This window comes from Argentina anserina, chromosome 2, assembly GCF_933775445.1.
Source record: "Argentina anserina chromosome 2, drPotAnse1.1, whole genome shotgun sequence".
NCBI classification, from domain to species: domain Eukaryota; kingdom Viridiplantae; phylum Streptophyta; class Magnoliopsida; order Rosales; family Rosaceae; genus Argentina; species Argentina anserina.
This window is the reverse complement of record NC_065873.1, coordinates 25,313,148-25,327,795: the sequence shown is the minus strand read 5'-3', so window position 1 is coordinate 25,327,795 and position 14,648 is coordinate 25,313,148. Positions and strand designations below refer to the sequence as shown.

At 36.6% G+C, this 14,648-nt stretch overlaps 3 protein-coding genes across 4 annotated transcripts; all 3 read right to left on the bottom strand.

The window, feature by feature from the left end:
• Positions 1 to 34: 34 nt before the first annotated feature.
• LOC126785480 (uncharacterized) lies at positions 35 to 3,532 on the bottom strand. Of its 2 annotated transcripts, none has more exons than XM_050511183.1 (6): positions 2,498 to 3,532; positions 2,297 to 2,427; positions 1,395 to 1,608; positions 1,164 to 1,307; positions 796 to 1,055; positions 35 to 670 (listed from the first exon to the last, which is right to left on the bottom strand). In XM_050511183.1, the coding sequence occupies exons 3-6, from the start codon at positions 1,530 to 1,532 to the stop codon at positions 652 to 654; spliced, it is 561 nt and encodes a 186-aa protein (XP_050367140.1). In that variant the 5' UTR covers positions 1,533 to 1,608; positions 2,297 to 2,427; positions 2,498 to 3,532; the 3' UTR covers positions 35 to 651. The 2 variants fall into 2 exon arrangements, with proteins under 2 accessions (XP_050367140.1, XP_050367139.1); XM_050511182.1 differs by having other exon boundaries at positions 2,297 to 2,417.
• Positions 3,533 to 3,666: 134 nt separating this feature from the next.
• LOC126785481 (uncharacterized) lies at positions 3,667 to 4,340 on the bottom strand. Its single transcript, XM_050511184.1, has one exon. The coding sequence runs from the start codon at positions 4,252 to 4,254 to the stop codon at positions 3,892 to 3,894; it is 363 nt and encodes a 120-aa protein (XP_050367141.1). The 5' UTR covers positions 4,255 to 4,340; the 3' UTR covers positions 3,667 to 3,891.
• A 452-nt stretch (positions 4,341 to 4,792) lies between these two features.
• LOC126782609 (eukaryotic initiation factor 4A-2) lies at positions 4,793 to 7,770 on the bottom strand. The gene is made up of 5 exons (XM_050507886.1): positions 7,596 to 7,770; positions 7,099 to 7,168; positions 6,859 to 6,965; positions 6,000 to 6,430; positions 4,793 to 5,734 (listed from the first exon to the last, which is right to left on the bottom strand). The coding sequence occupies exons 2-5, from the start codon at positions 7,164 to 7,166 to the stop codon at positions 5,099 to 5,101; spliced, it is 1,242 nt and encodes a 413-aa protein (XP_050363843.1). The 5' UTR covers positions 7,167 to 7,168; positions 7,596 to 7,770; the 3' UTR covers positions 4,793 to 5,098.
• Between the last annotated feature and the right edge of the window lie 6,878 nt (positions 7,771 to 14,648).

Here is a 14,648-nt window from a genome sequence, read left to right as displayed (position 1 = left end):
TATAATTTTTCATCTATAAATAAATAAATAATGGAATCTACACTTTTTATATATATTGGTAAATGATCAACCCAGTAGCTATTAAAAATAGTGTTGAATGAATTCTTAGACTAGTAATTGGTTGATCATTTTGATACAGCAACTTAAAACCCCACATATAGCATCAACTCGAAACGGAGTGTTGGCACCACAGTTTTGTTTTGTTGAGACCTACATATGCATGGTGAGCACTCACTGTATTTATCACATAATATCAGTGCATATCCTCAACGAATTTTATTGTACACTGGAGAAAAACATGATACCAACTACATTGGATTAGTGCATGATACTCTTCTCATATATACATGTACCCCAAGTTTGAGTTCCCCATCCCCAAGAGTTACTCTACAATGTTGTATGGCTCTGCACAATGATATGTTATATCATTTTTCTCAAGTAGCTCATTAGTGACAGCTTCTTGCCAATCTCTTCTCGATTTTGCTTGTGTTTTTCGGAGTTTGGAAAGGCATAGGCGTGCTTCCGTTCTCCTCTGATTTATCTCTGGCAACTTCTCCCTCAACGATTCGGTATCCCTGTTCAGGGTCAGCAGTTCTCTCTCAGCCTGTCTAATTTGTGTCCCCATAGCCAAATGTCTTCTCCTTAGTTCATTTATTTCATCATCAGCATGCTGAAATTATTAAAAGATTAAAACACCAGCAGAAAGTTAGAATATATGTTAAGAAACCAGAAAAAGATTAATTTCAAATACTGAATTTTATCTGATGAGTTTAAAACTTATATTAGGTAATTTACCTTGATTTATTCCTGTAAGGTTTCTTTGCTCCCAAAGAAGTCCAAGCTTTTCTACTAACAGTGAAAAAATTAGCCTTTGCAGTATTATTAGTAATGGTTTCATCTCCATGCTTTTGCAGTACAATATCCAATTTTTCTATCCTTCTTTCAAGTTCTTTGATGTTTCCTTCACGGTCTTCAACCAAATCTCTCTCAAGGATCAACAATGACACCTGCTGATGTAACCACCAGGTCTGCTTCAGATGATGCCAGTACCAAGTCTGTTTCAAGAGTTTTGCAAAGATCAAATGCAAAGAATAAGAAAAAAGAATTATACGTGGTAATTGATCAGTACTAACTCTAACTAATATGTTACTGCATAATCTTACATTTTCAGAATCAATAAGACGTTCTTCCAGTCGAGTCCAAAATGAATCAAAACTATCCTCCTGCTGACTCGCTCTGATCTCTTTTAAAAGCTGCTTTTCCTTGGTGAAACTTTTACTTCCATGTACCATCGGGAAATACAATTTCTGCGTCCATTTATTCGTAAGCATATAGATAAATGCAAAGGTAGTTATGTACATGCAGTACAAGATTATATAATATGTGATACTTACATGTTTATTCATCTCATGTGCTGACAAGCAAGACTTAATTGTTTTCTTTTTGTAAGCATTGTCTGAAAATCGAAGCTTGTCCAGAAGTTGCTGCAGCCTGCAGCAGATCCGTTTTGAGTAGTGTTTTCTTTCTTTCATGTATTAGACGGAATCTGACACCCTCTTTCTGGCTGTTAAGATATCTCAACTTACATGCTATACACTGCTGCTCAAACTGAACAAGAAATTTCAATGTGATGATTGTGATTATTGAAAGTTGACACTGGCTAGCGAGCAGCTAGAACATAAATTAATTGATTAAAATTTGTAGATAATTTTGTTGGAGATAAGAGATCCCACATCTAAGAAGTGACAAAGAAAATAAAGCTTATAAGTGGGTGAATAATAACCAATTGTGCCGAGGCCTTTTGTGATTAAAACCCAACACCTGTGAGGTAGTTAAGTTGGGACAATATCGGTACAGTTGGTCCACGGGCCACGCTTGTCGCTGTTTAACATGGTATCAGAGCGAGTCCCTCTCCAGTCGCGCCTCCAATCTTTCGTGGGCCCGAATTGGGTGCCACTTTGTCATGCCATCGGAGGATTTCCGATTGGATGGTCACTAAGTGTCGTTGGTTACTAGACCTTAGTTTCTTTCATCCCAGTATGTGGGATGTTAATCTGTCACGTGCAGACCTAAAAATTAAGTTGCACGTGAGGGGGCGTGTTGGAGATGAGAGATCCCACATCTAAGAAGTGACAAAGAAAATAAAGCTTATAAGTGGGTGAATAATAACCAATTGTACCGAGGCCTTTTGTAATTAAAACCCAACACCTGTGAGATGGTTAAGTTGGGACAATATCGGTACAGTTGGTCCACGGGCCACGCTTGTCGCTGTTTAACAAATTTTACTTCTGCATACCATCTGTTTGTCTATTGTTTCAGTAAGCTGGAGTCTTTCTTCATCTACCTTTGCAGTCAGCTTCTGAGCCTGTTCAATTCTGGTTTCCACATCAGCTTGCAATTTCTCCATAGTGTTTTTCCTGTGACACACTAACATTAACGATATGTAATAATACATGAGAAGCCAGTAAAATGTCAAAAAACAGTCCATAACTTTTACCTCTACTGCTCAGATATTCAGGCAATCAGGCAGCACAACAAGAGATTGAAGCACTTTGACTCGGAATTTGAGACAGCTCTGTCCAATGCATACCAGTATAAGCCTCTGTATATTTAAGCCCAAAAAACACTTGCATTCCAAGCAAATATTAGGTCAACTCCAATCATCAATCTGAAAAAAAGACCGTGTCAAACAATTCATATTCACTAATTAGTCAGAATCGTGAGACACTGAAAACTTTAAATTGGACCGGGATTCCATAGTTCCTTCTTTTTATATGATTAATATGATCTGACTTTAGTTTATCATTATGCCTTTTAGCGTTTGACATTCAAAACCAATACGCCTATAGTAATACAGCTTTTAGTTTCACTCTAAATGAGTTGATCTGTTGATTATCTCATTATAATTGGTGGTAAGAATGTCGCCTAAGGTTCTAATTATTGTTCTTCATCTTAAAGCATTTAAGCCTGTTCCACATCAAGGTTCTTGACAACCTCAGTAATAGAGGATGGAATTTAGAGTGCGATAATAGCACCGTTGTTTCAAACCAGATATGTAAGAAAAGGAATATTAGTTGGCTCAAATACAAAGACAAGAAGCTAGTAATCAGTAATGCAATGCATTGAGACAATCACTAAGCACATGGCTTGCCAGAAATTTTATGGTAATGAATTATAATATAGCATAGGGAGTTAGAGAGAAGATTCAACATAGACCCTTCCAGCCAAATTTAAATCTGCCCTGTCTCTCCTCTTCAAGCATTGGTAAGCTAACTACTGGTTTAAAACTGATCTCAATCTATAGAGGGCCGGAAACCGATCCATTAAAGACGTGTAAAATTTCCTGACTCCCACACACCTCCTCATAGCACAAGACTACAAGTACACTCCAGGGAAACGCTATTGCATCTGTAGTTTCAGGTTCTGGTAAAAGGCTAAACCATGAAAGAAAATAGTAAAATCAAGCTCAAAATGGTACAGATAACCTCAAACCATGTTTGATCGGTAATACAGAAACAAAATCAAACCTCATAACTTAAAAGTGTTTGGTTGCCAATTGCGCAATACTTGCAAACAAGCCATTATCAGCAAAACTCAAAACTTGTAAGTTTGAGTAAACCAGCATATATGGAACTATGATACAAGTACATAACTTCATTAAAAACCTGAGAGAAAAAGAGGCAATATAATGATATAGTACCAACAGCTCACACAACTTACATTTCAATCCATTTGCACTAACTCAATTTATGATCTTTATCATCACAAGTTCACAACTATAACATTATCTCAGTGACTCAAACAGCTCATTAAAAAACCAAAATACAGCACTGTCTTTCAGGACTTGAAGATAAAACTAGAACAAGAGCTAAAAGATCACCCACAACCAAATCAGGATAGCCCATAAAAGAACTGGCTGTACTTAACCTTAAGCCACCTGAAGCTTTTCCTGAAGGAACCCTTCATCTTTCCCTCAACAGAATACATCTTGTAGCTAGCAACCCTCTTCTTCCTCTGCAACTCAGGATCAGCCAGAGCCCAAGAAGACGACTTTGACCTAGACACAGAAGCAGTCTTCCCCTTCTTCAAATCCCTGTTGTTGTAGTTATAATTCCCCATCTGGGCCTGAGCATAGGAGGTACTGTAACTCCTGAGCTCATAAGAACTGGGAGCTGCTCTTGGGGGACCATAGTAGTTGACCATCTGCATAGTCCCACTGCCAGCATAGGACTTTGATCTGTTATAGTCTTCCATTGAAGGACTTTCCCAGAACAAGAAGAAGAGAATAAGCACCACTGGAAATGGACCCCAAAGAAATGTGTTTCCCTCTGGCTTGTGGATTTCGTTTCTTGGTCATTTTTTATAAGGCGGTAAAGGCTGACTTTATAATACAGATGACTCCGGTGGCGTGTATTGCGGGCAATGATTTTGTCTACGAAATCTTGTTTTCTATATTTCTCTACACATAATATCTCACCATTCACCAAGAAATGGAGTAAACCTTGAGCCCTCAGAGTGTCTGTACTCGGCAAAACCATTTCAAATATATACAAGTTTCACGTTTTCTTGTCAAATTTGAACGCCTTCTGGGAACGAAAAAAAATACAGGTTTTGACTGTATTGAGGACATATTCTTCTCTACAATACAACTTACCCCGTTGGACAATGCTGAAAGGTACATAATAGGTTAATAGCTATCTTACTCGATTGAACAATGTTGATAAGTGCAAATGAGAAAGACACAGAAGAAAGCTGTCACAATCTAGCTCAAGAAACAGTTTATCACCGAAAGGATAAACAACATCCGATGTTCAAACAAACGAAAAATTTCTACATAATATTACCTGATAACCAAGTCTTAGAACAAGGGCAAATCCAAAATAAGTTAATGAAGCAAACTCGTTCCAAATACTAAACAAAATTTTTAAGTGGTTCATCCACACCTGAAATGGGGATGCGATCCCGTCTCAAGTGAACAGGACCCATATTCCATTTTCAAGTAATCCATGCTAAATAACAGCCCTTACACCTACAAGCAGGAAAATAAATATGGCTTTCCAAATACAAAGCCAATTACCACACAAACCCAAAACCTTGCTTACAGAAGATCAGCAACATTAGCCGGCAGCTCCTCAATTACAACATTGTAGAACTTCTGAATGTCGAACAACATCCTTTCGTCATCCTTGGTCACAAAGTTGATGGCCACACCCTTCCTCCCAAACCTACCACTACGACCAATACGATGGAGGTAGTTTTCAGGCTGTGTTGGAAGGTCATAGTTAATGACAAGAGAGACCTGCTGGACATCGATACCACGGGCCAGTAGATCAGTTGTTATAAGCACACGAGAAGAACCAGACCTAAACTCTCTCATGATGATGTCCCTAGTGTTTTGCTCCATGTCACCGTGGGTGGCAGATACTGTGTGATCACGGCTGCGCATCTTGTCTGTCAGCCAATCGACTTTGCGCCTGGTGTTCACAAAGATGACACTCTGGGTGATTGCCAAGGTCTCATAAAGATCGCAAAGCGTCTCAAGCTTCCACTCCTCCTTGTCAACATTGACATGGAACTGCTTAATACCCTCAAGAGTGAGCTCATCACGCTTCACCAAAATCCTCACAGGTTTGTTCATAAACTTCCTGGTGATATCAAGAGCTTCCGGTGGCATTGTGGCAGAAAATACACCCACCTGAATTTTGGGTGGTAGCAGCTGGAAAATGTCATAGATCTGAAAACATGAACAGATAGTCAGTACAGTAAACCACAATATCAAAAAAGCATCTATAGTAAACCGCAGAGACATAAGCATTGGTGACTGAAAGATCTCAAGTACAATCACAAAAATCTCTTGATAAAAAAATTGAGCTAACATGATTAAATGTCTTTCCTGGATTTATCAAGTCAAACGAAGGGTGATACCAAAACAGCATCACAAGCTCATTCTTTAGGCAAGAAATATCAGTATCTAACAAAGAACACGTAAAACAAAGTACCTGATCCTTGAAACCTCTTGAGAGCATTTCATCAGCTTCATCTAACACAAACATCTTAATGGAATCTGGACGGAGGGACTGTCTCCGCAACATGTCAAACACTCGACCAGGTGTACCAACAACAACGTGTACTCCACTGGAGAGAACACGTTGATCTTCACGGACACTGGTCCCACCAACACAAGCATGAACCTTGACACCTAGGTAGTCACCGAGAGCCCGCATAACCTTCTCAATCTGTTGAGCAAGTTCTCGGGTAGGTGCAAGAACTAATGCCTGACATTCGAGGTTGGCATAATCAAGCTGCTGCAGAATTCCAGAGCAGAAAGTGGCAGTTTTTCCAGTTCCAGACTGTGCCTGTTGGATCACATCAAGTCCCTTGCAGAAGGGAACAATTCCCCTTTGCTGAATTGCAGAGGGCTTTTCAAAACCTAAGACAGTTAAATTGGCACATCAGTTTCTAAATAAGGAAGAATAGATAATTAAGACTCATTGTAAAACAAAATCAAATAGAAAGCCCTGACCCTAGGAACATAAAACAGAGGACGACAATGTCCATAATTTTAACAGAAAACAGAAAAAAAATTCCATTTGTAGCTCACCATATTTATTTAACAGTGTAAATAACTTACAAGTTCCTGCCTTGGAAACTACACTAACGTTAACTTCTTATTTAGAAAAAATGAAAAGGCAACCCAAAAAAAGTGTGGTGAAAATCCCATTATGATCAATTGATATAAATCTGAACTACAACTGATAATGGCAGGTAAATTCTCATCCTAAAGCAATTTATGCAACAAGCGTTAGGCATCATTTTGCAAAGCAAACGAACAGAAATTGTAGCATCATTGAGACTTACCATATGCATAGATACCCCTAAGAAGGTTCTCCTGCAGACCCATAGCATCAAAACTGTCATGAACCTCATCATACGAGGTGAAGAAATCTTGTCCATCAGATCCAAGTCTGCGTCCACACAAAACAAGAACAATCTCCATCATTCACAACACAACAATAAAGCACACCATACGCAAATTGCCAACTCACAGACACAATTCAACAACGACGAGACGAATGGATTGGAAAAGACGACACTTACAGCTCGCTCATTTTGGCATCATATTGACGAGCATCAAACTGAGATCCTTCCGGTGCAGCGCCAGCCATAACTAACAGAAATCGACAACAAAACAACGCGATAAATCGTTAAAACTCAATTCAAAGGACACACACCACACACACACACACACACCAGCATCAATAACCCGAAAACTGAAACTTTCATCGATAATTTACCAAACTAATCCCATCGCTAATATTTTAACTAATCAAACCTTCGCCTTTGCAGATCCTCTACCCAAATCCACAAGACAATCACACAATCATCTAACAGATTATACTCAATAACACATCTAGATTCGTCACCATAGCCTAGTCAATCGAATCAAGGCTCAAAAGTTGCACAACTAATCCAAAAACAATCGATCTATCAATTAAAATCAATAACAAAGGCAGCAGATGCTAAATAATCAAGGAGGAGTTAAGAGAGATTTGAAGAGATTGAAACGAGATCGGAGAGAGAAGAGGAGGGGGAACCTGAAATCGGAGTAGAGAGGGAGAGAGAGAGAGAGAGCTCGGAGAAATGAGAGAGTCGGCGAGTGAGTAAGAGTTAGGGTTTTCTGTTCCCCAAACTCCTCGGATCTCCGTGTGATTTGGTTGGAGGAGTTGAGCAGCAGCAATAAGACTTAAGAGAGAGAGAGAGAGGAAACTGAGGCTTGTGAGGATTAGGTTTATATCTCAGCGATACCAATTTTTATGTGCTTCCCTTTTTGCCCTTGCGGTTTTGTCCCTTGTTTAATCTCTGATTCGGGGTCCTACGACGTCGTTTTGATATCGGTGTTTGTGTCCACCCAAATAATAGAAAATTACTTAGTGAAACAATACCACATATAAATTAACTAAAATCTTATTTTTCATATTTTTTTATACAAATTAGGATATAAACTCAAGCCTAAAGAATAGGTAAAACAAAACATATTAATTAATTAATGTAAAAATATCTAAAATATTCTTGTTTTCGTGAAAAAATTATCAAATGTCACTTATAAATCTAACAAATTTCTCTATCTTCATTTTTTAGTTTTTTTTCTGGTAAATTTAAGTTTTCCGCCCAAACCACCGCCAATTTGGAGGTGAGCCAATATATAAAGAAGTTCCTTATGTCATGGGCTTTCATTTAAGTACCATATTGCATATATTTGAGAAATTTTAAAATTTCGAATTTTACTCACCAAAAACCACAATAACAATAAGTTTCTCAGTCGACAATAGCAGTTAAATTTATAGTTGACAGTAGCAAATACATTCCAAGTCGACAATAACAGTTAGATTTATACTTAACAGTAGCAGATACATTCCAAGTCGACCGTAACAGTTAGATTTATAGTTAACAGTAGCATGTACATTCCAAGTCGACAGTAGCATGTGTCTTCCAAGTCGATGGTAGCAGCTGGTTTTTAATTCGACAATAGCAGTTAGTTTTTAGTCCACAATAGCAGTTAGTTTTTATAATCGACAGTAGCAAATAACTTTTTCATTAATTATAGCAAACACTATGGGTCAAAGAGATGTAAAAAAGTAAATTATTTTATAACATGTGGCAACTTGCCATCATTTAGTCCTTATTTGTAAATGTTTGTCTTTATTTGCTCTATCAAGTTAAGTAGTGAGTTATTTGTAAACTAAATTATTGTCTGATATTTTTCAGTAGTTTGTTATAAAAAGAAATATAAGTTGTGTTTTACTTATGCAATTCAATGAGGTTTCTTGTTCTAATTTCGATTTATAAAGACTCTACATGATATATAATTGAGAATCTATATATAATATCATTTGATAAACATAGAAGTCTCGTTTTAAAGTTTTTTTACTGATTAGTTTAGAAAAATCTCGTCAGTTATTGTTGCTCGTGTTTTCGCATAATTTCATTTTTTTCAGTAATAGTTCTTCCACGAATGATGTTGGTCCATCGTGGGAAATGAGTTGCTTGGCAAGCGATGTTTTTGTATCCCACGATCCATTGATATAGTTATGTCTTTCAAGCTGTCATAGTGTCATTGTACTATAACTTAGTTTTTGAGCTCAATGCGATGCAAAAGGCTCTTACGTTACACAAAAGTGACATAAATTGCTCCATTGTTCCTTTACTGGGCTGGTGCTAAAGAGCCTAGTCAGCCTACCATGTAAAGTGTTTATGGGCCAACTTATGACGTTCATACTACTAGATTGGGCTGAAATGGATAAAAAGTGTTTTTTTTATTGTGTTTTAAAGCCTAAAATGGAAGAAATTAATTGGAGCATATCTTGTTTGAATTGATGTTAGATATACATATTGTAATACTGTAACTGTATGAGTGTGAAATCTAGAAAGTGTCAATGTATTACTTACGCAGTCATGTGACAGTTAAGAAAGATTGCTTCTTTAAGCACTCATATACACTACCACTTTAAATACTAATATTATTACTATTTTTTAGAACTTATTTTATAACTTTAAAGTACGAAATCTAGAGTTGTGGTAGCAGGGAGACGGTGACGCCTTACGGTTCTCCACCAACCTTTGGGTTATGTTCGACGAGACTGAAAAAAGTATGACAATATATGAAATTTGGCACACACAATTTGGAACATTTTGGGCTTTCAACTAAGGCGAAGAAGAAGTTCCACCCTAGTCGGCACGAGACGATGTTGGGGTGAACACCAATTTTGCATTCCTTATGCAATATGACAACAACTTTGTTCGGGTGATTATGTCAATGTTGGACAGCAGGCGACGACGGATGAAGTTTTGTGGTGATCATAGTTTCGAGTGTTGTTTTATGCTGAATCCTAGCATGTTATGTGGTATATGGTCGGTATATGTGTGATGAGTCTCTAGTTCGACAAGTGTTCAAATGAATATAGAGGCTTCAAAACTCTGTCGTAGTTTTTTTTTAGAAAAAGAAACTATATATATAGCAGCAAAACAAGATTACAACCAAGATAAATACTCGGTGGTGAAACTATATTCCACACGATCATTCTTGCAAAAACCGCTAGTTAAAGGACTATCACAAAAGACAATAGACATGAGCCAAAAAGGTCTAATCTCAAACCAATAAAATTGATTTCAAAAGTAGTCCATACGTACTCGCCGTCAATTTCAAGAAGAGAATCACTCAAATAACATCACATACCAAAACCTTCAGCATATTTACATAGACAACCTCCCTTTAAATTGACACCCAGAATGAACCGGCATTGAGATAGTCCATGGAGATGACATGCACCATAAACATGTGCATTCAACAACACAATCAAACCCGACTTATCGACACCCTAAACCCTCGCTCAAAGAGGAAAGACGATAAGACCTACAAAATAGAACAACAAAACAGACCTAGCCAACAGGCCCAAACCCACATTAAAAAAAACTAATTGACCCAAACCCATGCCCAACGAGCGCATGCCCACCTCCAACAGATCTCCACATGACGATAACCAAAGAGAAAGTTAGCAAGTCGCCACCATTTGATCACAACACCATCACCACGACGGTAACACACGCCGCCACCACCGAAAGACCACCCAAATGCATAGCCTAGATGCAGCTTACCATCCTTCATATTCAATCCAGCAAAGTCATCGGAGGATCGCCTCGATTGAGGACAATCCATACCACCGCCAAACGCCTTCGCTCCCCCACCTCGATACACCGCTACACCGCTAGCTCCACCCTTAGCCAAGACCTAAGCCGTCAAATCAGAAGATGCACCATGTCATCGCCACCGAGCCATGGCCTCTGCAACTGAGAAAACAACAGCAAAACACCGGCCAAAACCCAAGCAGCGATCCTCTATCGATCCCCACCCACAACCATTGATTCTGGGTGCCTAGCTAACCCACGAAAAAACTCCCATCTGATGGCCATGTCAATGGACGCGCTGCCGGACGGAAACCAATTTTGTTTTTTGAAACCCTACGTTTCTCCAATTTACACAGAGCCTTTTGTAGTACCATGTCGTAGTTTTTTGTCCATCGGTCATGTCTCCCTTATGAGAGAGGAGGAGAAATTTTGGTCTTTAGTTTTTATGGGTGACATGTTGTAGCGCGCCTAGAACATGTACACAGTATACCATAAAGGTCTTAGGCGTCAAACTCGTATAAATTATTGCTTTGTTCTATAATCGTATATGTGTTGAAAATACAAGATAAAACAACAACCAGTAATAGCAGCGGAATATGTAGAAGAATTTTACTTTTCTATTGAATAAACGATATTACAAAGATTACACCTTAATCAATAATAATATTATTCAAAAAAAATAAAATATTTCTTACTTAATAGTTACAATCAAGTATGAAACAACCTTATTAAGATCGTTGTAGGCGCACACATGTCGACTTCACTCAGATTGTCGATGTTGTCACTAAAGTCTTCGTTGTCATCACTAAAATTGACTATGCACTAAGCTCTTATTTCTTGTAAAAATTCTTCTCTTGAATTTTTTTTTTCCCTCTCTATCCGTATCTCCTCTCCAAGGCAAAACACTACCTATATATATACTATATACCCCACGACAGTAACCCCTCAACCCTATAACTAATAGGAATTCAACCTAAGACCATTCCTAATACATTCTATATAGAAAAGGAAAAACCCATATACATATGAACTATATCCATTAACCAAAATCTATTTTTTATATTAATCTCTATCACCCTTTAACATAAACATATATTTGAAAATATGCTTCCAAATATAATCTATTATATCCTTATAAAATCAACTTGACATAATGACTTTATGATAGACATATAAGTGTTTCCTAGTTGTAACAACTAGAAAAAAAAAATATATATATATATATATACAGTATATACAAACTTATTTTGTTTTGTTATATATATATATATATATAAGTATGTATTTTGCTGAATTTGTTTTTTAAGTCTTAGGTTGTTTCTATGCTTTGGGTATTAATAGAAGAAAAGCCCAAATTTTGGTCCAAAACTCATGATCTGACCCAAACCCAATTTAGCCAAAAACAAGTAGGAAAGAAGATGATTACAGTGACAACGATCAAAACCCGACATTCTCTTCACAAAATCAAAACTTTGTCTCATTTGTTCATCATGTTCTTCCCATTTTCTTTCTTTTCAGATTCTCCTTCATCCAAAACCTAGCCACATACCTTGATTAAGTCACCAATTTCTATCCAAAAACTTGGAGAAGCATGAGGTGTCAACTGGGTGGAGAGCAAGCTTTCCAGAAGATGACTCCTCAAAGCTATTATGCAGAACTGGAACCCTAAAAGTATGAAGGTGGCAGGTCTAGAACCTAAATGGCTAAGGTTTCAGGTGAACAAGTCAGATAAGTTTCATTTATTCATTTCTTAAGCTCCAAGTTCTATCCATTTTCAAGTACTATAAATAGGGGTGTGTTTCTACATTTTTAAGATATGATTCTCAAAGGTTTAACCCAGATAGAGAGCATTGGAAGAGAATAGGTACTGTATTTGTTCTATAATTGTTGAGCTAAGTTGAGATTTTGATGTTCTTAGTTTTCTACAATTAGAATTTGATATCTTTATTTAGATGATAGATTGAATGGATTTTGTAAAGTTAGAATTGGTTTTGGTTTTATAAATTCTATGTTGGTCAAGTTTTTTGTTAGATCTCCAGAAATTTATTCATTTAGAACATGTGAAGACTAATTTTGTACATGGAATTCGAAATTCCATAACTAATTATAAAAAATTCGTTTATAGGTGTTTCCAACTATGGAATTTTCTTTAGGATGTCTAGTTTAATTGTTATGAAGACACCTACATGGTTTTCCCAGTCTAAATAATTCGTTTTTAGCCAAACAAGTTTCATGTACAAAGACTCGTCACAAATTCCTGAAACTGTAGTTAAACTTTGAAAATTCATAATTTATTATACAAACATTGTTTTAAAGTGATTCCAAGTCTTGGAGTTTTGTTAGAGTGTTAGATACAAGTGTTTAAAACAACGTGAGGTCAAAATCCTATTAGTTTGGTACACGTTTATGTGTGTTTGTATTAAGGTAAGAAAACTAAAATATTGGTTTTATGTTGTTTAAAAACCAACTTTTGGGGAAACAAAGGTTGTACTTGTTTGTTAAACTTTATATCAATGTAATCCTTTAATCATATGACATTGATTCTATGGTTTTACCCTTTTATTATGAACTTGAGACCTGAGGTGGAAATCAACAAAGGTAGGAGGACATTAGGGATCCTCTATGATTGTATATATATGTTGTTTGGTTTTCTTGTCTGAGTTGGTTGCTTTTGCTGCTGGTTTCTGATCCTTTTGTTGATTTGATTATGTGTGCTACTGATATTACTACGTAATGAATTGTAGAAAGGGATGGTGTTATGGTTAAGGCACTTAAGTAGAGAAGTTAAGATCAAACTTTTGTGTAGTTGAGTCCATAACCTCAACAGATACCGTATCCCATGTATGCCCAAGATAATGGACAAGTAGTATATGATATGTGAAAGGTAATTCAGGATTGATGAAAGGGGAATGGGCAAAATGACTAGCAAAATGAATTTATGGGAATGATGAGGGAATAGTTCAAGTAAAAGAAAATTCTAAGTCACCCTAGTGGTGAAATACATGGGATGAGACATGTAGACCTATTGTTTTATAATATATGAAGTATGTGAAGTAGAAAAAGTTGCATCAATATGTTGGTCATGACTAAAATTAATTTGAAGAGGTTTGTCTCTTATTTAGCTTTATATGCTCACCCCTTTATAATAATTTACAAGTGAGTAACAAGTTGTTTGAAGTTATTATTCAAGAGTGTTTTGTTGTGTGAAGTTTTGCTTGTTTTTTAGTTTCCTAGAATAAAATTAGACTTTGATGAGTCTATCCTTGTAATGTGTTTGAACTTTGAATAATAACGTGTTTACCTTCAATTTGTGTTATTTGAGTTTCCTTTATCCAACTTTTTTTCATATTATGTTGTGGAAATTCATTCCATATATAGAGTATGAATTACACCTCAAATTTTTGTTTATACCAAAAATAGAGGTGTGACACTAGTCCAATTAGGAAACTTCCTTAATCACCGCTTTTTCAGATCCGATCTCCACTTTATTCTCCAATGAATTGTTCCTAGTCCAATTAGGAAACTTCCTTAATCAACTCTTTTTCATATATGATCTCCACTTTATTCTCCAATGAATTGATCTCAACTCTTTTGGTTCTTCATCAACTAAATAGAGGCCAATACATGTATCTTCAGGTGTACAGGTTTTCATATTTTATCTAGTTTGGTACATCTAGGTTTTCATAGTGTCTACCTATTTGATGTGTAGATTTGAGGTTTTTCGTAGTATAATAGGAGTTTGTCCACTTTTTTACTGTAGCATTTAAGTATATGATTTATGTTAAATTAGTGCTATTTGGAGCTACACATACAAGAGTCTATCTCACGCACGTTTGATCAGTCGTTGCTTCGGTCGTTTGGCGCTAAATGCATAATAGAATTCTCTCCATTTTCCTTGAAAAACTTACAGAAAAAAGAAAACATGCATAAACGTAGGCAGTATAGCCTTTTCTTGTATATGTATG